This window comes from Alligator mississippiensis, chromosome 12 (genome assembly GCF_030867095.1).
Source record: "Alligator mississippiensis isolate rAllMis1 chromosome 12, rAllMis1, whole genome shotgun sequence".
NCBI classification, from domain to species: domain Eukaryota; kingdom Metazoa; phylum Chordata; order Crocodylia; family Alligatoridae; genus Alligator; species Alligator mississippiensis.
This window is the reverse complement of record NC_081835.1, coordinates 14147464-14174458: the sequence shown is the minus strand read 5'-3', so window position 1 is coordinate 14174458 and position 26995 is coordinate 14147464. Positions and strand designations below refer to the sequence as shown.

The following is a 26995-nucleotide window of genomic DNA, read 5'->3' as shown; positions in this document are numbered from 1 at the left end:
AGAATTTTCCCATTTAGTTTATTGGGAGCTTGATTGCAGCCAGAAATTGAACGCAGGGCTTGGAATCCCTGTCCAGCACTTGACTCAAAAGATTATCCTACCTTGCCTGTAATCAAAACCATCTAGTGGTTAGAATATCTATATTGTGCAGAGACTGCAATGAATTAGCTTGCCTGAGCTAATGTTAGGTTGAGAGTCAGAGCAGAATGGATAACATTAGCACTTTTAATTTGATTGCTTCAGTGCCAGATTTGACATCTGAGTCTAGTGACTAAACTCCATTTGCCAGGTTTTAAACTACATGGGAACGCCGGTTTCCCTATGTTGTTGCTCTAGGATTAATTCTTCCAATTTGGGAGCTCTGGTGCCAGAACGAACAGATGGGTCTCAAAGCATCTCAGATAGTGAGGGTTAGTTAAAAACCATACATCCTAAATAGCTCCCCAACTTCTGACTGATGGCACCAATGCCACTGTTTTTCAAACTTTTTTTCCAAAAAACTCAACAAACCAGTTCATCCTTATAACCATGTTTAACTCAAAAATACCCACCAGCCATCCCAGTGCTAGACCAGGAGAGATGCTGTTTATGGTTTTATGATATGCACCCAAGCCCGCTAAGGGAATGAAGCAGTGCCACATATTCATTTGGCACAGGATACAACATAGCCAACAGATGGAAACAAATTTGGATCATGCTACCCTTCTGGATCAGAGCAGTGATCCTGAGATGAAAAACTCTGTATCTCATTACTAAATCCTCCACACACTTAATCCCTCAGGCAATTTAGTGACATAGTAGGGCATGTTATCCCACTGTACCTCTCTAAATATATACAGTATCTCTTCTAGAATGGTATGGCTACCTTTTGAGGTCATTCTCATTTAATAACTATGCCTGTATCCTGCAAAGTACAGAATAATGTAATTCGTTACTATAGAAGTTACAGCTTCTGAAAGAAGATATATGGCTTCACCTGCAAGAAAGAGTTAATAGGTGTATACATTATTTTGAAGGCTGTAAGGGTTTCTGATGACCATGAAGTTCCCTAATTTCAGGACCTTTTATGCAACAGTCATCTGTGTGATAAAAACATACAAGGTTGTTAAAGAAAAAAAAGATGGTGTTGCCAGAGAGCACAAAGGTTATGAAGAATTAATATTGCCCTCTGAAACTAGGACAAATTAGAGCCTTATTCATATGTTTAAAATGGTTGAGTGTCCTAAAATCAACCTTTGATGCTTTCCCTCTCCCCCCCTCCCCCATAGGAAGAACAATGTGTTTGAATTTGTTTCGGAGCATCAATTGGACTTTCCAGGAGAGCTGCTGAGTAAGGTCAATGGAGAGAACGTATTTAGAGATGAAAATGTTCTGGTGAGTGTTAATCTTAGGGCAGGAAGAAATTTGGGATTTTCCTAACCTTACACTCATTTCCAGACTTTGTCCCTCTTTACTAAAGAATTGCTGAAGATTTTTTCCTTATGAAATGGATAGAAGGGCAGGTAGAACTTACTATAGCAGCCCAACTGCTGCTCTATGTGCATATGACTATTGGCCACAAACATACATTCATTTCTACTGGTGGAAATACCTGAGAAGAGTTTGTGGGAGAGGGAGCGGTAGAAGCATAATGCCTGTACGTGGCCATTGCTACATGGCAGCAATATAGCTATTATGCCATGGGTTCATGTTACGGGACATAGAGCTCTTGCTGTTTTCACAACTTTTTGCTAATGGACAAAAGGAACATAAGAACTTCCATCCCTTGAAGAAACCAGCCAAGACATGTTCTGCCTGCATTTCCTAAAATATCTGGGAGAAGGGAAGCAAACCAGGTTATGTACAGAGTAACACAACACTGGTTTCTCATCACGAGTCTGCCAGCTTGAAAATGTATTACACAAAATAATTGAACCAATGCAGGACATGGGCTATATGTGATGAAGTACACGTTTGTGTGGCAGTACATGTTTCCTTCCCGGTGGGAAAATTTGGCCTGCTTTTCTGGCTGACAAAAAATGCAATTAGCCAACACAGTGACAAAGTAAATGTTCAGTCATATCAGGTCACAGATGGCTGAATTCATTGGACTAGCCCATATCAAAACTAGGGAGATATTTTTTTCTCTCCACTGATTATTATCCTCTCCTCAAAGTATTTAGCCAGCTCCCTTTTGTTTGACTGCTTTTACTTTCCTGACGGGTATTCCACAAAAGCATATGCACACATCCATCCTTGTTACTTTTTTCATTGGTCTCCTTGCAACTTTCACCATCTCTGCACTGTTTATCCACTTCTACCACAGTTATTGCCAAGTCCCTTCCTCCCTCAGCTCCTCACACACAAAATGTCCAAGTCTACGGTGACCAAGGTCACTGTAACCATCTTTTTACTCTGACTTTATACAGTGCAGCACAACAAGAGGTCCTAATTCATGACTAGGGCCCCAAGGCATTATCACAATAGAAATACTAAATACTAATAAAACCACAGATGGATATATGTTCTTTCAGAAAGCCCATTCCATCTACAAGAACTCGTCTGGCTACTGTTGGACATACTGGAAAGCAGCAGGATATCATTGTCATTATATAACAATACAAAAAAAGGCTTTCTAACATGGCCAACCATTATTTTACAACACATTTGGGGTAACCCTTTTCCTTTCTTCTTTTTCTATTTAAAAAAAAAAATTTAAGACAAGAAATGAGCTACCTTTGGTGTGTGTTTGGCACTGGGTGCATCATGTGGGCACCATGAGAATTGAGAGCTATATAAGAAAACCTCTGAACTGGGTTACATAATTGTATGGGCACGCTTTCATCCTGTTCATGATCAGAGTGGAGTAGCAATATGTTTATCTACAAAAGGGAAACAACGATTTTTTGCACTTTTGATAAACAAGCAAAATCCTTTTCTTTGAATGGAAAACCATTTGAGCCCTGGGCAACTTAAAGTTTTTTTGCTAGTGTTGGTTATCTTGGGGAATCTACAGTGATAGATGCCCCCTAGCAAACTGCTAGGCAGGTGCTTGCTGTTTCCTGTTCAGTTCCTGTGCCACTGGCCACATGGTTTACAGGAGGACTCTTTTGTGTTGTATTTTAAAACATACCTCAAAAAGGCCTGAAATGTCCTGTTGTGTTTCCTGCACAATCAGTTCTATATTAATGTTAAATTTTGATCTTAATTCTTTTTTAAAGGTAACAGCCAGCACCACACGCCATTAATTGTTTATACACTACCTGTGCGGTCTTTAATATTGCTTGCTTTTTGCAGTACAGCCACAAAGCCATTGTGCTAAGGACTGTACAAACAAACAGCAGAGCAAAGCTCCTTCCCTATTGCAAAGAGCTTAACATCTAACTAACCCTCTTATGTCAAGATTGAAGTTGAGATTCTGCAACTGGGATTTAGCTGCATCTTTTGTTTAGGGATCTAGAAGCCAGAAGAGAGGCCATTTTATACTCCCAGAAGTGTATTGTTCAATGGAGACCCAGGAATATTAAAAAAATACAAGGCTTGTACTAAGAATCAAATCTTACTACAAAAACCCTCCTAAAGATTTACAGTTGGCACACTGACCACGTCAGTGATCATCCTTTCACACCCAAAGAACCAACACATTTTCCATAAACTTTCCCACACAGAGTAGAAAAGAAAAGGCTTTCCAAACAAGCCTTTGAAGTCAACAAGGTTATGTTCTTTTGAAACAAAGTGGACTCAGTAGTGGAATTCGCCCAGCATAACACGGTTGAATCTAGGGCTGTCACACGGGGAGCACTGAATATTTCAGTCACTGTGAGTCTGTATGTCAGCCTCTAAATAGGAGGATGATGTCTGGATTTGGTCTCTTTTCCTGACATAATTGCACTTTAATACCTGTGATGTTATGATAAAATTGGTATAAATCAAGGTGCATGATTTTATCAGTAAGGCTAACCACACTTCATCATGCATTAGCAGGTGCATCACAAACAGGTCTAGGGAGGTGATACTTCCCCTCTATGTGGCACTGGTGTGGCCGCAGCTGGAGCACTGCTTTTGGGCACCATACTACAAGATGGATGTGGATAACCTTGAGAGGGTCTAGAGGATGGCCACTTATATGGTTAGGGGCCTGCAGATAAGGCCCTACGAGGAAAGATTGAGGGACCTGAAATTCTTCCATCTCAGCAAGAGAAGGCTGAGAGGTTGTCCTTGTGGCTGTCTACAAATTCATCAGAGGGGGAGTTGCAGGGTGGTGGGGGGCAGCAAGGCATAGGGGATACTCTGTTTACCAGGGCACCCCTTGGAGTAACTAGAAATAACAGCCACAAACTGACAGAGAGCAAATTCAGGTTAGACATCAGGAAGAACTTTCACAGTAAGGGTTGCCAGAATCTGGAATGGACTTCCAAGGGAGGTGGTGCTCTCTCCTACCTTTGAGGTCTTTAAGAGGAGACTAGACAAGCACCAGGGTGGGGTCGTCTGACCCTAGTGCTCTTTCCTGCCAGGGTCAGGGCGTCGGACTTGATGATCTGCTGAGGCCCCTTCTGGCCCTAACATCTATGAATCTATGATCTAAACATATTCAAGACCTTTTCATTATGTTGTAGCTAGCATATCGTTTTACCATCATATACAAAGTAATTTGTTGCAAGCACTTTGGATTTCTAAAGCACTTTTTTAAAATTGCAGGTGTATCCCATTATTGACTTCCCCAAGCCTGAGATATCTCTAGCGTCACAGAGAGCTATTGCAGAACATAATGCAGCATTCACTGCATCATCACGTATTCTACAGCAGGTAAGAAGGACGCCATAGGATGAATCTGTTGATATTTAATTGTAACTCATAGAAAGCAAGCATGCAGTAGCTAAGGCTTGATGGAGGACCTGCTGAAGGACAATGGGAGTCAGTGAATTAGTTTCTTGGCATGATCCCACATTGTAGGCTACACTTTAAGGATAGAGGATTATATCCTGGGATGCAAAAACACTAAAAAGAATATAGGTATACAAGTAAATAGTTAGTTACACAAATATCTACTGACATTCTCAGCAAGGAGGATGAAGTGTTATTCTTGGAGATGTAGATAAGGAGAATATTAAGAAAGGAGGGAGTGTTACCTGTTTAAAATGGCTTGAAGAGAACCATGATTGGAATACTGTGTCCAGTTCTGGTGCTCACACCTCAGAAAAAGGATTGTAAAATGAGAAAGGGTTCAGAAAAAGGACACAAGAATGATTCAACGTCTGGAAAATGCATATTGTTAGAAGTTCCAGCTATTAGTTTATCCAGAAGAGAGTAAAGCGGTGAATTGACCATGTTCTACAAGTACTGACCCAAGAGAAAAAATCTGATAGTTAATGGCTTTTTAATCAAACAGAAAAAAGCTGCTGCACTGAATGCAAAAGGTGCTCGTTATGTCTTGGGGGCGGGGGGCGCAAATGAGAAGAATAGGCTTATCCACTGAATCAGCTACAGAGATCTAGAAAATACTGGCCTTTAGGCATTATCCTCTCATGCTAATTCCTTTGCAAGTAGAGGGAATGCACACACCATCCTATGTCTATAACTCACTCTTCATGGTCAGCCACCTTAAGAGGCCAGTGTGTATGTATTTAGTAAGAGGATAAGGAGAGCCACACATAGAAGGAGAGCCATTTTCATAGAATCATAGAAAATTACGGTTGGAAAGGACCTTAGGAGGTCATCTAGTCCAACTCCCTGCTCAACTCAGGACCATCCAATTATATCATCCCAGCCAAGGCTTTGTCTAGCTGGGTCTTAAAAGCCCCTAAGGATGGAGATTCCACCACCACTATGTGTAGCCAGTTTCAGTACTTTACTACCTAGGGAGGAAAAATGTCCAGCACACCTATTGCCTAGGAAATGACCTGCTCGGCAGCACGGAAGCGGAAAGGGATCTCGGACTCCTAGTGGACTCCAAGATGAATGTGACTCGTCAATGTGATGAAGTCATCAGCAAAACTAACTGCACTTTATCATGTATCAGCAGATGCGTGACAAACAGATCCAAGGAGGTGATACTTCCCCTCTATCGGGCACTGGTCAGACCACAGTTGGAGTACTGCGTGCAATTTTGGGTGCCACACTTCAAGAGGGATGTGGATAACCTGGAGAGGGTCCAGAGAAGGGCCACTCGTATGGTTAAGGGCTTGCAGACCAAGCCCTATGAGGAGAGACTGGGGCACCTGGACCTCTTCAGCCTCTGCAAGAGAAGGTTGAGAGGCGATCTTGTGGCTGCCTTTAAGTTCATCACGAGGGCACAGAAGGGAATTGGTGAGCTTTTATTCACCAAGGCGCCCCCGGGGGTTACAAGAAATAATGGCCACAAGCTAGCAGAGAGCAGATTTAGACTGGGCATTAGGAAAAACTTCTTTACAGTTAGAGTGGCTAAAATCTGGACTAGGTTCCCAAGGGAGGTGGTGCTCTCCCCTACCCTGGGGGTCTTCAAGAGGAGGTTAGATAAGCATCTGGCTGGGGTCATCTAGACCCAGCACTCTTTCCTGCCTATGCAGGGGGTCGGACTCGATGATCTACTGAGGTCCCTTCCGACCCTAACATCTATGAATCTATGAGGTGCACAAATACCCTCCTAGTGAGAGCGTTTCTCCTAATATCTAACCTAAACTTCCCTTGCTGCAACTTTTGAGACATTTACACTTCCCCAGAACAAAGGGACTTCACAATTGTCTTTAGGCCTTGAGCAGAGAATGAGGAAAGGCTCCTTGCAGCTCTCCACTATCTACTGACATCCCTAACTCAATTCATCTGTGTAAAAAGTTGACTGGGTTTCTGTTTAACTGCAAAGGCTCAGCTCCTTAGAAGGCCTAAGGCATCACAGGTACATAAATTCAGTACCTGCTCTTGATTAAACACAGTAAAGTGTCAGGTGTTAAGCTAGTTATTTAGGGGCAATAAATATTGTTCAGCTGTACAATAGGACAGTTTTAAAATCAGAATGAAATTCTAAGAGAATTATTTTTCAAGCCTCGATTTAAAACAGACAAGGGAAGTCACTGACATTTCAGTTACTTCTGTTCCTTTTCCACTTTCCAAAGAACATCATGGCAAACAGATGTGTTACTCCCCTTTATTTAATAGTTTAGCAGCCGATTTTCAACAAACAGTCTGGCTGCATCTACGTGAGTATGGATGTTTGGTTCCCCAGGGACAAGTACACCTTGTGCCACCACTAGTTGTTCCTGGGGAGTGTGTGCGCCATGCGCTCTCTAGTGCGTGGCAGGTTATCTTGGGTGTGGAAAGGGAGTCTGGGGCCAGCACTGGGCTTGTCCCAACAGCCTTACCTGGAGTCCTGGGGGCCTCCCAAGGCTGAAGCAGTGGTGATCCTGCTGCTTGGAGCCTGGCTGGGCAGCTGGAGCATGGCTCCGGCCAGCCAGGGTCCAGTTTTGAGTGGTGCATGTTGCCCGTGTGTGTGCTGCTCTGCTTTTTTTTTTTTGTGCAGGGTTTTTGACCCCTGGATATACAGGGGTCAACTCCTCCCCCCAAACGCTGCTCCCTTGCAGTGTGGAGAACAGCTGAACATGCACTACGTGGCACTGCAGACTTGCCTGGATGTGGCCTATGATTCTATTCAGTTAATTCTTGCTAGGGCAAGGTAATATCTATTGCTTTCATGAGGCATGTTCTTTCAAATGCTTACATATAGCTGGCTTGTACCAGAAATGAGAAAAATATCACCTGAGGTGGGGTGGGTAGTAAAGCAGAAGACCAGAATAAGCCCAAAGGACAGCAATTTGATTTTTCCGCGTGGTCTCTCAAAACTAGCTCTTTGGCAAACTCATGTCTTCCAAATTAATTCCAAGCTATAATCTCCACTTCTCACTGTCAAAAGTAGTGTGTTCATTCAGCTGAGATACACCATCGAAACGTATCCTTTCGCTACATGTAAAAACAGGTGCTGAAAAACTATTCCTGTGCCAGCTCTCCAAGACAAGGCTTTTTTTATTTGGGTCTAGGGCGCGTCCTGCCAGCGCTATTCCTGTTTAATTCTTTGCACATTCCACTTGCTTCCACTTAATTATCAACATATTTTGGAAATGCTGTTTATTGCTCATTTGCTTGGTTGATGGCTTTCCAGCTGAAGATGGCCATATGATAGAGGTAAATATCAAGCCCATAAATATTCTGTTGGCTCAAAGTGACTATAGTCTAGCAGCTTTGGCTTGCCTCATTGAGTTTTATTTTGACCTCTGACTTTGTGTGCAGTTGTAGCAAAAAATTAGAATTGGGACAGATGTCCAAAGATCATTACTTAATGAGAACAGAGTTTTATTACTTAATAATCTAGACAGGTTTTCATTTTTCTCTGCAGGTTTTACTAAACTAGATCTCAGCTTAGCTTCAGCACTAGATGGCAGTGTCTTTTCATAATAGAAGATCCACTGGCTCTGCGTGCTTAGAAACACTATTGCCAGGCTGAATGCAACTGAAGTAAGAATGCTTTAGACAAATGTTTTGACTTAAATGCTTGTTTCCAGCATGCTTTGGAACAAGGAGCAGGCATTTAACTTCGGCATGTAAATGATCAGTGGGCCCACCTACACGAGATGTTTACTGCACAGTAGACTAATTAGTTGAGCAGAAAGTGTTGTGTGTCTAGACCTGCACCCCTATTAGGCTGGATTAAACTATTTTACTCCACAGCAGGGTAGTGCTTGGAAATACAAATACTATCCTGCTGCAGAGTTTTTTACTCCACAGCAGCACACCTGGGGCACAAGGGTGCTCCATTGAGGGGGCTGCCACCAGCTGGCCCTGCACTGAAGCACTCTTGTACCCCAGCCAGCCAGTATGTTAGGCTTGGGGAAACTGCCCCTGGGCCCCCTGCCAGCCAAGGCTGCTCTGACCCAGCTCAATGTATTGCAGTCCCGGGTGTACGTGCAAATGGAACAAAAAGCTATAGAATGTATTGCTTTACATTAATATGCATATGGAGAAGCACCCAATGTGAGCCTTTTTTGCGTGCATGTCTCCTTATTGAAATATTCGGGTTTGAATGATTGTTCTTAGGCTTTGACATCCACTTGTTAAAATGCTGTTAGATTTTTTTTCCCCTGCTAGATAACCCTCTGTTCTGTATATACATCTGCTGCTTTCAAAGGACCCCAAAAGGGGGGTGGGTTGCAACCCTTGGACGCCAGTGCCTATATGACACTTCAAGCTCTTGCACAGAGCAGGTTTAGCAAATCAAGGACCCACCGTCCTAAAGTAGATATTTTAAATGCCTGCAGGGAGGGGGGGGGGGGGGGGGATGGAGTGGATTGATACTCACAAATTCAACTTTGATTTTAATTGCAAGAGCTCTATTGGGTTGTCCGCTTGTAAATATGAAACTCAGAAGTACAGTACTATTTCTGCAGCCATATCCATGGTTTTCAAACCCATCTTCCATATATTCCAAGGCCTGTGGATCCTGTGTCTTTATTATTTAAATGTTAGTAGTATCTGGAATCTTTAGCTGAGATTCAGGAACTGCACATACCTATAGCAAAGTATAGATCCTGCCTTGAAGTGTTTGCTGGCCAGACAGAGCAGATGGGAACGAGAAAGTGTCTCCATTTACAGGTGAAGAACTGAGAGCCTAAGAGATTTGTTGCTAAGGTCAAAACGGGTGTTTCTAGGAGTGCTGGTGTATGAAACTAAAATCCTTTGAGTCTTTCAGTCAAGCCCCTGAAACACAAAATAATCCTTCTTAATCTTCTTAGGTATTTATATGGTCCATTATCATAGTATTTAACTGCCTCTCAATCTTTACTGAGTTTATCCTTATAACATCCCTGTGGAGTAGAGAAGTGCTGTTATTTTCATGTTAGCAATGGGAAACTTAATCAATGAGAGGCTAAATGACTACCCTGGTCACACACACACATCTGTAGCAGAGAAGGGAAACTAATCCAGGCCTTTGAAGCACCCTAACCAGAGGTATTCTTTCTTTTCACTTTTATTGAAGATGGGAAAAACAATTCTGCCACTAAGGGAAAGATGGTTCAGTGAATATTAAATATGAGGTCATTGCCAGTTTCTGCCATAATAAGACAGATCCCTGAATTTAGTTTTATTAATGAAGAAAAGCTGCAAGTTGTTACCAGAAAGGATGTCAAAAGAAGAATGTGTTCATTTCCCTTCTCTTTTATACAGATGTGAACTTTAAGCATATGCAATGTGACTTTACAAAAGGGGTAATACAACAAGAACTTCCCCCTAATCCCCCAATTTAACTGCTTCATTTAATGCTGGAAAAAAAAAAATTCTCATTCACTTTTTGCAAAATGTTTTTTTTAGTTTTCAGAGCATCTGAAAGACTGCAACTAGGGCTTGTGCTTGGTTTAGAAAGAAAGAGACAGAAGACAACTGGAATTGTTCATAAAATCAGAGATATAGATATGCATAAACCTGTACAATTGAAGGGCAGGCAGCATATTTCTCAAATAACAGTGTGATGACCAGGATCTCTCAATTCTGTTTTTTGGGAAATACAGTGGAAGTGAGTTTTGCCGCATGATCATTTGGGTTTGACACAAGGGAGCCGGGTTCATTAAAGAAGGTGTAAACAAAACATTGCTTGTCAAAAGCTAGGGGGGAGGGATGTAAAAAGCCTTGGAACACTCTTCCTGTCCACAGGTCTCAGCACTCTCTTCATTGCATTTTTCTCTTCACTGCACACATTCCCCAATGAAGGAAACCTCAGCAAAATTCACTGCGTTCATGAGGGGGAAAGTAATGCCTTCACCCCACAAAATTATTTCAGATCATTACAGTTGTGGATGAAGGACACTAAGGGGTGGAAAGGGGAGAGGGGGAACGGGGATCGGGGGACAGTGCAGTTAGGGCAGGAGGGTTAAAAAATAGCAGCATGCATTTTTATGTTATGTCCAGCATGCATAATTTCCCTGTTATGCTTCTGATTAAGTAGAGAGCTAACCAGAGATCATTAGCTTGATTTCCTGCTGCCTTGCATCCAATGTAATTGCTTATTCTTGTGCAAAATGCATGTAAAAATCAGAGCAAGGACTTGATCTGTGTATGTGTAACCATTGCTACCACACATACCGGGATACCAACATCTCAGGTCAGCTGAGCATTTCAATGAGCTAAGGACTAATGTACCAGTTGGCTGTTGTAGGGGAGAACATAAGATCTGAGAAGGTACCTTGTGGCAAGGCACTGTTGGTGCCTGCCACTTTAAGAACTGAGCCAAGCGGCCCGCAGGTGCTCGACTGCGGTGGCCATTTTAGATCTTTAGCTGCCTATATAAACAGGGCAATTTGCTGTTGGCAGGCCAGGCAGCAATGTCGCCTGGCTGCAAGGCTTCATGGATCATCCTGGAGGTAAGGGCAGGAGCTGTAGGGGATGGCTTGGAGGCTCCTGGTCCTGGGCATGACCTAAAACTGCACCCTGCCGGGAGTGGGTGGCCTGGTGGGGCTCTCAGTGGCATGGAAGCCCCCAGGAAATACCAGTCCAGTTACCACCCTGGTGAAAGGCAAGTTGGGTCACCTTAATAACCTCAGCTCCCAAAACTGGGTGGGTTACTCCCTTGTAGGGTCTGGAAGGTGGACCCTGGAGAGAGAGTGAGGCTATAGACTCAGAACATGGCTTGAAATCTCCTGACTGGGCAATGCTGGGGCCAGGACCGGAAGGGTTGAAGGGCCAGGGGCCCACCGCGAGGGACGCTCAGAGCTGAGGGCCTGGGGTTCTGACTGGCCTGGAGGTGAGGCCAGGGCCAGTGGAGCCAAAGGTCCTGGGGGGACCACACCCATAAGGGGGAACAGATGAGGGAGCTAGGCAGCCCCAAATGAAAGTGGAGCAGGCTGCCTGAGTGGAAGGATCCAGGTGGGGTTCAAACTGGAGGATTTGAGAGTGGGGCTGGTGATGGGACCCAACAGTGGATGCCATCTGCGAGGCTTGGGTTGTGGTATAGGAGAGTAACGGAGCCACAGATAGTGCCCCCTGGCATTGGGGCAAGAAATAGGCAGCCTCCCACCTAATTAAAATCATTAATTAACAACAAGGCATGGCAGACAAGAAGGTGGGTGGTTGGCCCAGAACAGGTGGGCAGGGCGTTGGTAGATCAGCCCCAGAGAAGGCCCCTTGTTACATATCTCTTAGGGCATGGGTGGGCAAAATCTATCCTGTGGGCCAGATCTGGCTGGCAGTGGACTCCGTTTCCCAGGAGTCTCAGTTGGGGATGCTTGCCTGGGGCCAGTTTCCATGGAGACCGGCCCCAGCAGCGCTGGCAGGGCATGTGGCAGGGTGGGGAGCTGCTCCGGGGCTGGGCCAGGATCTTGTAGCAGTGACAATGTGGTCCAGGGGCATGCAGGCAGCAGGTTGTGGCTATACCCTGGCTCCTTGCAGTGGGACAGCATGGTTTGGACCTGGGGCAGAGCCACGATCTGCTGCCTGTACACCCCAGTTGTGCCCAGAGCATGCAGGCTGAAGATCATGGCTCTGCCCTGGTTCTGGATCACGCTGTCACCCCTGCAGGATCCCAGCCCAGCCACAGAGCAGCTCCCCGCCCTGCCGCATGCTCTGCTAGTGCCGTTGGGGCCAGCATCCATGGAAACCCTGGTCCCACACTATCATGGCCTGGCTGCTGCTGGGGTCTCCATAGAAACTGGCCCCAGCCATGCGGGCAGGGGCTGCTGGGAAATGGAGTCCAGCCACAGGCCGGATCCACCATTTTGTCCACCCCATCTTAGGGCAAAGCTTACTGTATATTTTTCAGCCACCAAACTGTAGTTTTTCTTTATGGTGTGCTATCATTATAGTAGAGAGATTCTCAAGCTGTCTGCAGTCATTTTCAGCTATAAACCTAAACTCATCCTTTAGATGTGTTTAGTTTGGAGATTACAATTGGAGCCATAATTGGAAAAGGAGACAACCAATCTGCAGACTGTGCTCAGTTTGGTTCATGTGAGAAAGTCCTATGGTCTCTTCCTGCTGCAAGAAGACAGTGGCGAAATACAGTGTTCCAATAAATATGATATATCGGATAGAAAATATGATGCTGCAGTTCATCTTGACCAAAAGGCTGAATGCACTCTTTGCTCATGGAAAGCAACATTAACTAATTATTACCATACTAGTGGAGTTTGCAGCACTTCTCTCTTCCCTTCCTTAGCTATGGAGTGCAAGTTAAGGAAATTATTAGTAAGGCTTAAACTTTGCAGAATTTCTGTGATAAGAAGTTCTACAGAAAGATTCAGTGCAAGTTTGGCTGCTTTATTCTCACATTGTCATAGCAAAAGCTTTCCTACCACTCTTCTGCAAAGAGCAGCAAAATGTGACTGTAGAAATGCTGAAAAGAATCAGCAGTTTAGCTACCACAGATGCACCTACATTGAGTGTCTTCTTTAAAAGCTCTTTGGGTCTAGTGCTACCTACAGATCTTTGTCTGCTCCTTTGCTGATCCTTGTCTTAAAACTATCTAATGTTGTTTCTTCTTGGACAGTTTACTAGTCATTTTGCTGTTAGCTTTGGGAAGAGACTTGTAGTGAGTGTTGTTTTCCTTCTTTTTAAAGAATAAAAGATCCCTGCAGGCAAGAAGTGGAGGTAAAATCCAACAGTCAAGACAAGACAAATACAGCAGTCCTTTGAAGGCCCTATCGGTAATAAATCCTTCATATAAATCAAGGAGCGATCCGCATAGCAGCCTTGCTCTGTCTCTATAGCCCAGCTTCCTGCCATTGGGCTACAGCATCCTTTTATAAATGAATCTGATTTGAAGGTTAATAAGGGACTTTATCCACACTTGGGTCCTTTTTCACTAAAGAAAAGCTCTAATTAGCCATCTCATCATCCTGCAGGGAAGGCAATGCAGGGAGGACATAACTCGCAGCTTGCTGCCTTGATGAACCCCTCTGTCCTACCACTGCCAGTTTCTGAATTAAAAACATGCATTTTCCCTTTCCAGTTGTTTTTGATATTCAATTTTCATTGAAACCAAGGTTGCGTTTACAGGTTCTCAAACCTAACCAGATCATGACATGATTATCTCCCTTGATTGTAGCAACCACAGAAGACTCATACACACAGCAGCTTTTTCCATCAGAAAACTACATTTACTACTTTCCCATCTGCTTCTACAGGATTGTTTTACCATGTACCTATACCTTTGTACCAGGGTCAGAAAGAGAGTGATGCAACCGGAGGATGGACACACACACACACACACACACACACACACACACACACACACACACACACACACACACACCCCCTCCTCCCCTCAAGAATACAAGAAGCAGTGCTTTCTAGAGTGTCCTAGCACACAGACCATGGGAATAAAAGAAGACCAGTCAATCATGCCACACAGATGTCCTACTAAGATATTCTGTTTCTACAATAATACATATGTTTTTGGAAAAAATAATAATGTGTTGAAATCAATGGTAATTTGGTACCTAAGTGATTATCAATTCAAACACACAGGGGTTTGTTGCAGTAAGGGGCTGTTGTGGTGGCTCAAGATACAGGTTTTCTGTTTCTGTGGCAAGCCAAGCTTTTCCTTCTCCCTCTCAAGAGGTGTCCAAGTGTCAGGATTCACCCTCCTTCACTAAGTTTTATTTTCCCCTTTTCTCAGCGTCAAACCATTGAACTGATCCCCATCACAGAAGTTCACTATCAGTATGCAGGGAAGACCTACCTCTACTTCATCTATGGACTAGAAAACAAGGTGTATACGCTGGACTACCCAGAGAGGTACTGCTGTGGCTGTACTATCATATGACACCTATGGGAGGCTCCTAAAGAAGAAATCTGCTGTGTGGAAGCCAACTAGTCTGTGGTTAGACTGGCAGTATTAGGACTCATGATTTCCAGTGGATGAATCCAGTGAGGTTAGCGCCAGAGAAAATGGTAAACTGGCACGACTTGGGTAATTTGACCATCGTGTCCTCTGATCCTGCTAAGGGTGCAAGTGAGATAGTCTGGGCACGTCCAGATGAGCACAGACGTTTGTTTCCCTGGGGAAAAGTTTCGGCTCGGAAAATTTTCTGGTTTCAGCAGCCTTATCTGGGGCCTTCCTGGGCTGTAGCCATGGCAGGAAGCCTGGCCGCCAGTCAGAGTGGCTCTGGCCAGCAACGCTCTGGTTTTGGGTGGCGCATGCTTGTAGGCAGAGGGAGAAAATATTATTTGGGGTGGCTGAGCGCATGCACTTGCATGCACCTACATCCCCCCCAGAAGGTAAGTCTGTCATGGGGAAGGGGCATGGGGCAGATGGAGGCCCCTGCGGTGTGGAAGGCAGTGGGGCAGGGGCTGGGGTGAATGCAGCCCCAGGGCTGGGGCACGTTTTGAGATGCTCAGAGCCTGGGCAGCTCATCCAGGGGCGCGGGGGGCTCCTGCCACTGTGAGCACCCTGGCGGAAGCCCATGCGGCACATCCCCCCTGGATCTGTGCATAGGGTGGAGGTATGCTGCCGTGGCAGGCTGGGCTCTGCGCCCCACTGCTGCTACCCTGGGAGTGGTGCGATGCCATGTACCTGTTGCTGCTGGGTGGGCAAGGAACATGGCACAACCAGCGTGGCAGGTACGTGGTGTTGCACTGCTCCTGGGCAGCAGCAGCAGCAGGCTGCAGAGCCCAGCATGCAGTGGCAGCCTGCCTCTGCCCTGTGCACAGATCAGGGGGGGAGGACGTGCTTTGCCTCCCCAGGGTGTACACAGTGGTGGGAGCCCCCAGTACCCCTGGATGAGTTGCCCAGGCTCCGAGCATCCCACAACCTGCCCTGGACCTGGGGCGCCATTCACCCCAGCCCTTTCCCCTGTCCCTGCCCCACTCACTGTGGGGGCCTTGATCTGCCCCCTGCCCCATCCTTTCCCCATGACAAACTTACCTGCTGTGGTGGGCAGTGCTCTACACACCCCTGAGTTGTTGCAGGCTGCGGCTCTGTATCTGAATCTGTGCATGCCCCTCCCCCTGCTGAAGCCATCCAGAGCCCGTGCCTGGGCTGCCCTGTGGCCCTACCCATTGCCCTGTGTTTGGGGGAGCTGAGCCCCATTAGCCCCGGCCTTCCATTACCTATGTGAACGTTGCTGCCATGTGCATTGTCCTGCTTTTTTTTGTGTGGGTATTTTTCAACCTGGGATCTCTCAGGGTAAAAAAAGCCCCTGCATTGCAAAGTAGCAGTACAGGGAATGTCTGCATGCCACACACCTCATGTCTGTGCTCGTCTGGGTGTGCCCTTTGGGGGTAACTCCTGAGTCTCATTTACTGCCTGGTTTAACTGGTGCTGTCCCATCTTCATAACTCCCCACCCCTCCGCCCAACATGGAACTGCCTGGAACTTCACCAGAGATGAAGCCAGCAAAAAGAAAAAACAATCACTACCAAGAAACAAAATTAGGAACATGACATGCATACAGGAAATGCTTATTAGCAGTTCAGAGCCTTATCCATTCCACTAAAGCCAATGGAAAGACTCCTATTGATATCAATGGATCATTCCTTCAAAGAAATGTTTCTACCTGAGAAACATTTTGTTGTTCTTGTATCGTATTTTCAAAGACTTGTTTTATCAGTCAAGTTATGCTGCCTCAGACCGGTACCTTTCCTTATTTTTCTTTCTTGCTCTTTACTTTATATATAATCTCAGGAAATTCTAATATAATCTACAGTAAAATTTATATACAATTTCAATAAAATAGAATTAGACTATGAGTTCTACCATAAAAGAAAATACTTAGTTTGTCTGATGTATGGCAAAACTTCTGTGATACTTTTCATACAAAAATAAATAGCATTTTCGGGGATTGTGTATGTTGTATATGATGCTCTCAGCATCTGGAGAAGAGATTAAGAATGTGGGTACAAATATAATTGTTTAATTAAAAAAAAAAAATCACACCCTGAACTAGGTAAAGTGCATGAACACAAAAACAACTGAAGAACCTACTGTTTTAAACTAACATTAAAAACTTTCATAATTTTAGGACAACCTTCAGATTTTGAGAGGTTGACATATACTTTTTGAATGCTTGGGTTTGGCAATACTTTATATAGCTGGATAACAGAAACCGACACAAGCATCAATAACCATGGAATATGTACCCAAGATGACACCTCAGAGGATCCTTTGCTTCTAGTTTAAATGTCAGTAAAATTAGGTATGTACTTCAATAAGGTCAGTATGAGATAAAAATATCATTAAGGCAGACACAGGATCTGAAGACCAGAATTTTACTCTCACTTGTATGAACAACCATATTCATGAATCAATTTGCAAGTTGCACACAGCACTCCTGACACGAGAAGGTGATCTGGGAGAAGATTAGAGATAATGGATTGCCTCCGTCTCGCTAGATAAAAGTATGAATAACTTAGGAATTTCCTGGCTGGGGGGCTATTTTTCAAAATAGCACCAAACAGAATCTGTTGCCTTTTAAAACAAGTGATACTGCTGAAGAATTACTTTCCGAAAGGACCTCGCTCTAATATAAATGTGCAAGAAATAATCTTCAACGATAACACATAGATGGTGGGAGTAAGGAGAAGTCCATGTCCTTCTAGGTTTACCCGCCAGAGGGAGGCAAATGCAAACAGAAATATTCTTGATTTGCCTAATCCCTTGTTCATCTGTTTTGGTTTTACCAGCACTCTACTGTAAGGTTTCTTGGACTTCTCCTAGCAATTATACATAGCCTATATATTCCTTCAGTGGAAATAACACTGGCATTTGATTTAGTCAAGCAATTAGTCATTCACAGAGTCTGCTGCCCTTAGTCTTGTAGATTGATGATTTATGGAGTGAATCCAGGATGCTTTGGGTGGTCTTTTTAAACTGGTCTGAACTGCACCATTTGGAATGAGATTTTGAGTCCCCCAGACCTGGCGAGTGGCGCTCTGATCCAGTGTTTCAGTCCAGCACCTTGGCAAAACAAGCTTTGGTGAGGAAATGCGGATCCTGGATTCAAAAGTACAGAGGTGAGGTAGGGATTTGATTCTGGCACAAATCAGAAACCACTATGGGAACTGCTAAGAAAATGCTCTGTAAAATAAATATTTGACTTTCCTTTTGCCTCCCTTCAGTCTCCCTCTTTGCTTCCCTGGTGTCAGAGATGATGTTATATAACAAAAAAGCACATTTTTGAGGAAAAGAGCATGTTTCAAAGGGCTTTTTTGAAGCTCCTTCAAGACCTCTTTGCACAGTTCACAGAAACCTTTCTAAAGTACAGTTTCACGAAATCCATTCACTTCCCTCTGTTATGTCTTTCCCACCCACCAACTCTGATACCTGGGAGTGTAAGTCTTGCCCAAAAGTTTATCAAGCAAATCTAGCAGAAACCTTGTTTCAATTTCTTTAATTCCATTTTGAATATGCTGAAAGTGAGTTAATCTCCTCCAGCTGGAAAGATGCAAACACAAGCTATGGGCACTTGTACATGAGATGAGGGATTAATCCTCAAGGTTGAAGTCTATGCCCCTTAAATTGAAACCAGTGGGGTTTTAAATGAAACGCACTGTTTCAATTTTTCCATCACATAACAGCAAGGGGCCCAATCTTTTTTATGTATTTATTTATGTTTGGAGCCTGCCCACAGCCAGGGGACAAGCTGCCAGCAGGCCAAGTAGCCCCTGAGCTGCAGGAAACCCCGATCCTTCCCTCCGCAGTGGTGGTGCCCCCTGGGACTTCCCAGGTAGGTGGTCAGGTGCTGCCTCAGTCAGCTTGGGGTTGGGGGAGAGTTGGATTGGACTGGTGCTGCCTCCAAGCTGAGGTTGCATCTGGCTTGCTAGCACCCCGCCCAGGCAGCCCCAGGGGGTGCTGCTCCATGGAGGGAAGGACCAGGGCCCTGCACAGCTCAGGGGCTGCTCAACCCACCAGCAGCTTGCCTCCTTGCTGCAGGAGAGGTGGGCAGGCTCCGCCAAAAAAAAGGAAGTATCGGGCCCCACGCCGCTCCTGCCTTCAGCAAGTGCATGCTGAAGACAGAAGCGGCGAGGGGCCTGAGCCTTTGTTTCTGCACAGCCTGCCCGCCTCTCCCACAGGTGGGGGTGAGTTGACAGCTGCAATGCATCTCTGCAAACTAAACTCCATCGAGATATAAGTTTAGTTTGCAATGATGCAAAGTCACTTAAACCCCCCCAAACTCTTGACTGTGTACAGTATGACACCATTAAGCCACACCAAGTAACATTTTCATCACAGGTACATGTTAATGGCGCCACGTGTACAAGCGCCCTAGGAGCGGACTCCTCAGCTCAAGCAATGCTTTGGGGCAGTGTTGCCTGTGCTCACATAGTCATTCTACAAGCAGCTGCTGCAGCATGAGGGAGGAGTGAGGAATCATGTTTCCCTTGCCACCGGGCAGGATTTGCTGGATTTATCCTTTGGCCATGTTCTTGCCAGTAGGGCAGCATAGAGATCTGCCTGTATGTTGTTCATGGGCATCCTAACTTCATTAACAGGAGCATCCTGTATAACACAATAGCATTGTTTCCGCTCTTCAAGGAGGGACCTTGTACACATCTGTGAAGACCTTTAGCATCTGCCTTTTATATAGCTACAGTATAAGCAGTGGCATCAGAGTATTACACTACTGAGTAGATGCGAGAAACTACTGCAACATTTCATTTAAATGTGTAAATAAGCCATGTGTGGACTATCACCTCTAGCAAACCAGAAAACCAGGTGATTAGGCAGCTGGTCAAAAATAGTACATAGTCTCCATTTTATTTAGAAAAATATAAATATGAGGACTATTTAGAATGAGCGGTCGATTTAAAAAAATTCTCCTCACTCAGCAATTTTTTTAAAACAAATGTTTTCCATGGGCAATTCTTATACTTCATTACTTCTATCATCTGCCGCTCGAGCATTTGTCACTCATCTTTCATCCAAAATTGAAGCCAACCTCACTCGATTTCTGCTTGGCTTTTATCTCATAAAAAAGATAAAATTCTTTATCCCTTCATTGTGGAGGGATGATTGTAGGCTTTCTTTGAACTATCTACTGTATATAGAGGATCATATATCATATATCTGCACGCACGTATACATGTATACACACAGACACACACACACATCATTCATAAGGTAGAACCCTATGAAATAGTAGCCCCTTATTCCAAGCTGCTTATCACGGTTCTCATGGGTAAGGCATAAGCCATGAAGTATGTCATTTGGAAATGTCTGCATCAATCATAGTAAAACATTTGATATATGATCATATAAATCAACACAAAGAAGTATCATGCTATTCACAAGTTATTTATTCCTAGAAAAACTTTTTAGCATGTAGCCGGAATCACTGTCAGAGTGCAAAGGAAGCAAAATTAGCTGCTTAATGTCCCCCTTCCTACCATTACATCCTTCATCTCCTGAGACTCTTAACATGGACTTCTAGCCACACAAGCTGGACATCCTTAGAAACCGCTGGCCCAAGGGCTTTGCTGACCAACATGTGGAGACAAATACTTCCTTTATGGATGGATTTGTAAATGGTCATGTGGCAGTTTGTCTTCCCCAGTCCAGGACATCCTACATGCCTCCCCACTTAAATGCTGCTTCTTTTGTTACCAACTTCATCCTTCCAGTAGGAGCCAGCTCCAGCTCCGTTGTGTTGGGGATTGGGAGAGCAGGACTACATTTCGCCTCAGGATGGATATCCCAACACAGCAGTGTTTGTGTCCCAAAGCCCTGGCAGTTTTTCAGCCACCATGTTGAACAAGATGCACAAAAATCTGACAGTTATATATATGCACAGGACTCAAATGGGTGGCAAATCTGAGAACCAGGTATTGTTTTAGACAGGGGCATTTAAGTCAGTGTTTATCAGTACTTGCTCAGGGATATCTTCAAAAGTAAAGCCAGAGTAAACACTGAGCAAGAACTTCAGGATTAATTAATAACATATTGTTTTTTCTTTTCAAGCACTTAAGTTTCCAAGTCAGTTCTTGGCCTCCAATTTTGCCCCAGTTAGCCATTAAATGGTATGACCTATGTTCTCACTTGATAGCAAACAATCTTAGTCGTGAAAAATGCTACACAAAAACGTGAGCCAGGGCACGAGACCTTAGGAACAAAGATTTGTAAGTCTCACTTTCATCAACACTTCTTATATAGGAACAGCTTTCTATTTAAGGCCAGGTAATGGAGCAAGTTTACTTTCCTATTTGTGATCTCTGCAACACATTAGAGGCTCAACTATTTTTTTTAAAGAGTTAAAACAAAGGGGGGAAAAAAAATCACCCTGCAAATTTTACATATCTCCTCCCCCGCTAATCATTCTCTGTGCCCTGGTGAATTCCACTTAGTTTGCAGCTGGGCAACCAAACTCATCAACACACCTGAAACTACTGAAACAGCAGCATATTAATGTCTATTACCTTGTGTACAGAAAGAAGGTAAATTGGTAAGAAAAAGAACATAAAGAGATTAAAATAGATCCCATATGTTACACAATTACAGAGCTCTCAGCTGGAAAGGGGAAGTCTAAAGCAACAAGAAGTACAGAAGTTGTGCCATCATGCTTAGCCATTTTAATAATGCATTGACACATGCTGTTTTAGATGGCAAGGTTTATATACAGTTGTTGGAGTCTAATGCAATATTAGCACTGTTGGAGACCAAGAGCAGTACACACATTTAACTAATTAGCAGGGGTTGTGTTAATAACCTGCCTTCTCCATTTAGCAAAAGAGCAAAATACATTCAACTTGAAACCAAGGTGGTTCTCTCTGTCTCCAGAGTAAATGGAGGAGAAGAACCATAACATACACAACCCTGGTGATGCACAGCCCGCTGTTTGCCTGGAGCATTATGCAACACTGTGGTAAAAGCCAATTTTCAAGGGAAGGACTGAACAGCTGTGTTTTCATTTTGCAATTTTTTTGTTCATTTTGGGTGAACTTTACTGTCTCTTGGGAAAAACTTGTGTACAGTTGACACAAAGTTCCAACAGGTTCAGTGCTAGAACAAAAAGAGGAGAGAGAAGTCAGAAAATTCAGATGGAGTTTAGCAACAACCTAACTCTTCAGCCAAAAATCGAAACCACCACAATCTTCACTTTGTTCAGGACCAAATACAAAACCTATCACTTCTCCCAGCAGTACCCTCATTCTCATAGATTAGTTCATTAAAAACAAACCAGCCTGAATCCTGCTTCCTGTAGGCAGGGAAAGAAATAGGGACAGAAAACAGTGATCATTTCAGTAAGGGGGGGTACATAGATAGCACAATGATGAGAGCTAGATAGCACCCTAGAGAAATAAATGTTCAGAAACATTCAGTGCTGTATTTTCTTATTATATTTTCAATTTTGTGCTTCTCTATACTTCCTGATTTTTTCCAGCACAAGCAGCAGACCTGGTTACAAAACAGTCTCCAAGAGTCATCATATATAAAATTGTTCTGAAGTTTAAAATAAATACTCAGTGCCGTGGTTTCTTTATGTAGTCAGGCTGCTTTTGGCTATTCAGGTGATGCAAAGGAGCCATAAACCTACTTACCTAGGCTGATCAGGCAGATTTGCAACTGTTCTGGGTGAGTGGCTGGATGCAGTCAAAGCCTGTTGATAAATTTGGGTCATAAGACGAACCCAAAAGATGGAAAACCAAACTCATCGTGGTGACTTGACACACGCCAGATTAACACTTGGGATCTCAATATTGCACTGTTAGACAGGAGGGCATGATACAAAATTATATATACACAAACTACACAAACTCTCTGTGGGTTTGTACACGCATGCACATACACAAACACACACTTCCATGACTGTGTGTTAACACTAGGGGGGTGTTTGGGGTAACTTGGACGCAGGGTCACAGTGCTGGTGTTACTTGGGGTCAAGGTGCTGGGGTGGAAGCATGGGAAAATACCGGGGTTTTGGAGGTGGCAGAGAGGGAGCTGAGATGGCAGAGAGAGAGAGAGAAGGAAGGTCAGAGGGGCAGAGAGCAGAGACTGGAGCAGGGCCAGGAGGTCAGTAAGACAAAACCCAACTCAGTTCCAAAACAACAGTTTTATTAAACAGGCAACACACTACACAGCCCCATGAAGTTAATGGTCCCTCCCCCCCGCCCCTCCACACACAATGGTAGCAGGAGAAGAAAGGCTTAATGGAGGGATTTAAGGTCCAGGTATGTAGAGACAGAGTTCAGGTCCCTTGTTTGGAGGAAGAAGGTGGGTGATAGCTACCTATGCCAGGCTGAGAGTTGATCTTTGATGGCCAGTTGGGGTCTTATGGACAACACCTTGCTAGAGAGGGGGGTCACCGGCAGGGCCTCTGGATGGATAGGTGGCATGGCGTAGTGCTGGTCCAGATGGAGAGGGCGTCCCAAAGAGATCACACTCTACCACTCCTTTTATAGGGGTGAGCTACCTGTGCCTCCTATGGGAAGGACATGTGCAGGCAAGGACAGTCCTGCTCAGATGCATACATGCAGATCCAGGTGTCCTCATTGTCTGGTGGGACACAATGGTGGGGTTGCTGGTTTCTGTAGGGTCTCTGTCTTTCAAATGCTGGGTTTTGTCTCTGCTCCTGGGTGAGGTCTGTGGTTCCTGAGTGAGTCAATGCAAGGCAATGGTTCGGTCATTGAGTTGATGGTCTGGTTGTTGAGTTGCTCATTCAGTAGAGGCTTGCTACCATTGTACATCAAGCATCCTCATTCATTCCCATTCATTCAGGAACCAATTTACATGAGACTGGTTAGTCATGAGTCACAGTTACAACATACAATACAATAGGTTATACCTGGGCAGGAGACACAAGATGGAGACTTGACATACAAAACGGAAACTTGACATTACTTTACAGACACAGGCCTAAATCATATAAATTCAATATAAAACAGTGAAAATCAATACGAACACAACAGAACACTATTTACATTATAAAAGGGGCTTGTTACTATAAGGGAGTATAAGAACTTAGTTTATCTAGTACTTCTTGTAATTACTTATAAGGGATAGAGAGGGCAGAGAGAAAGTCAGAAATGGCTAGGGAAGGGGAGGGAATGTATTTTTAAATTTAAAAGAAAAAAAGAAGAAAAACCTGGGGGTTTTGCTACAATCACATCGAGCACCACATATCAAAACTACAATGTTTAGTTGTGTAAAACTGCATTGCCATTACGGTTTAAATGAACAAACCAAAAGATAAGGAGCAAACTCCTTAGACAATCTTTACATAAGCCTGTGTGTCTTGACCTTTTTAATTACTGAGAGCTTCATGTGAAGGATCAGGTAGTACAGGTATCCCGTAGATCTTTAGCAAAATCTAAGGTTGCAGTTTGACTATAAAATATAACATTGCTCTTCTGTCCTTCTCTTAGATTTCCATATACTGGTAGTCAAACTGCCATTGTTACACCCCCACATGTATTTATATATCTATATTTCCATATATAGATAAATACACACACATATATACAACTATACATACATACATACAAATATAAACTGATACAGTGATATACAGAGAGAGAGAGAGGAAGAAGAAAATCTGGTGTACCACTCTAATCTGCTGGTATTTCACACACAGTTGCACCTCATCTAACTTCACTGAAATGATACACAATTATTCTTGACCCTTTAAAACAAACCTTCTGTATTCCTGGTATATAAAATAAAGCCATTCCTGGCATTTCTGAGAGGCCTTCAGCCATATTCAGAGAAAAAGTAAATAAACTCTATGTTTAAACAGATTTTTTTTGAATGCCTGGTGAGTTATAAGAACTTGTCTTATTTAAATATAGGTTTTAATGTTATGGCTGGAAAATGCAGAATTCTTGAGGAGATCCTGCTTGACTGGGGCTACAGACAGCAGAGGTCCAAAGCTCAAGGAATTTAGCATCTGACTTTTTCAAGAGAACTAGGGAATCTTTTTTTTTTAGTTATATTTGCATTAGTGCTTCAACAGAAATGAGGGTCCTAGTGCATACTAGGTGCTCTCTGCACACACACATAGCAAAAAAAAATCTTATAAAGAGCTTGAATAGAAACAAACGGGAAGAGGAGTGTATCAACATTACCCCGAAGGCTGGTGGTAGAGGCAAGATAGAGCCCAGGCCACCTCAGTTCGAGGTCAATATGCTACCACCAGATCACATTGCTTCTGTATCACGGATGGGAAATTTGGGAAAGAGAAACTACAGACTATCAAAAGAATCCATCCTGGATGAGACTGGGCTAGATAAGACTGGGCGTATATATAAAGGGCTATCCTTAGTCACAGAAGAGGGCTGTGAACAAATCCTAAAAGAGAAGCCCTTGCAACCACTACAACACAATAGAAACAATAGCCAGTCTTGCTTTCCCTTCCACCAAGGGGCTAATGGGTTGAGTTCCCCAAGACTGTTCTCCTGCGTGTGTTTTCCAAAATGAAGAAGGTTTGTGGAAGACCAAATCACTATCAGTGGCTCTGTGGGACCACAACATTTCCAGCATGACAAGAAACAGGATTTCATATTTTACTCCGCTTGGCAAAATGTGCTTCTCCTATACTGCCCCACACACTTTCTATAGTTGAGTGTATATTGATTGGATTAACTGCTCTTATATGAGGCATCAATTCATTCGACCTGCCTATGGAAACCCATTTCATTAATGACCAGAGCTTGCAAATTGGGACATTGTGCTGAAATCAAGCAGCTTCACAGGGTCTAATTTTCTGCTCCCTGGCACCAGTACAGAGAGCACAAACTACAGTCTAAAAGCAGGGGTTCAAACAGGAGGAGTAAATGATAGGTTCCTCTTCTCTCCTTAAAAGAGGAGGGAGGTTTCCCCACCCCCTTGCCTTGGTGTGAGCAGTCAGTTCTCACTGATCGTTCCCCTCTTAATTGACAAGTGAGAAGTCCCCTTTTGTTTCAACCTCCTTTAACTAATGGTTACAAATGTTGGATGTGAAGGAAGGAGAGGTTGTGTTACTCACCCATGCAGCTCATCTGTGCAATTAAGAGGAGGAAAATGTAGGTGTCAACCCACCTGTTGTGGCTGTAACAGTTGTTAGATTGTGGAGCAACTTTAAGAGGGGAGAGCTGAACGCCATCTCACTTGATATAAAACACACTAGGCAAAAGGCTCAAGAAATGTAGAAATGAATAGATATGGATATGAATAAAAAAACTAGATAAATCTTTTCTTGCATCTGCAGTTCTTGTCACTCTGGAAAGCGTACATACTTAGGCACATATTTATCTGATTTAAGCTTAATGCTAAACAATTAACAAGGGTGTGTTCTTCTCATCTACCTCTTTGCTCTCAATTTGGCCTGATTGTCACAGGTTTTATAAACTGGCAGTTTACAAGGGTACTTCCTCTGAAAAAATGGCTTCTTGGCAGATGCACTTAGGACTTTTCCTCCTATGGTAGGGTACTTCAACTGCTAGCTATTCTAGGCTATGGAGATTGTTTCAATCTGGAGGGACTGTTTGCTGCTGGCATACATTAGAGCAGTACTCAGAGACAAGTCACTATCTAGATATTACTGCAGAAAGTAGGGTAGATTGGTACCCTAGAGATTAACTGGTTTAGAGAAGCATGAGCTTTTGCAGGCAGCAACCTACTTTGTCAATGAGCTAGTATCGGGAGAGCCCCAACATCTCTCTACTGTACTTAAATATCACCCTTATCATCAACGTGTTTTGTACAGGACCAGACTCATTGCTGAGCCATGAGGCTTAATAACACACAATAAATCTCATGTAGGATCCTCTTTATTTGAGATGGGGTGCCTGTAGATAGTGATATCATGAGTAAAATCATCCTATGTTCAACTTATTTCACCTACTCAGGAAGGGTACAATGGATGCATGTGCTGTTATGCAACAGCCATTGACTTGAGAGAGGCATTTGGTTGGAGGTTTAATGCTTTAAAACTCAGTCTTTCTGATGCTGAAGTGATATATAGGTCCTCAGAGTTCATCCCAGTCCTACTTGAAAAAAACTTTGTGATTGCTGGCCCGAAGCTGGTGGTACTCTTGTAGCAGTTGCAAAGCAGTTGTTTGAGGCTTTTAGAAATTCTTCCTTGCAGAAAGACTC

General features: G+C 43.7%; 1 protein-coding gene across 6 annotated transcripts in view; it reads left to right on the top strand.

Annotated features, from left to right (window-relative positions):
• The window catches only part of SSUH2 (ssu-2 homolog), an 88722-nt gene that overhangs the window by 28575 nt on the left and 33152 nt on the right, over positions 1-26995 (top strand). For 3 of the 6 annotated variants that reach the window (XM_019499781.2, XM_019499783.2, XM_019499779.2), the window contains exons 10-13: positions 1269-1374; positions 4678-4785; positions 13548-13634; positions 14609-16772. In XM_019499781.2, coding sequence (XP_019355326.2) covers positions 1269-1374; positions 4678-4785; positions 13548-13634; positions 14609-14755 — 448 coding nt within the window. In that variant the 3' untranslated portion in view covers positions 14756-16772. The other 3 variants (XM_014604551.3, XM_059716172.1, XM_019499784.2) reach the window with 3 other exon arrangements.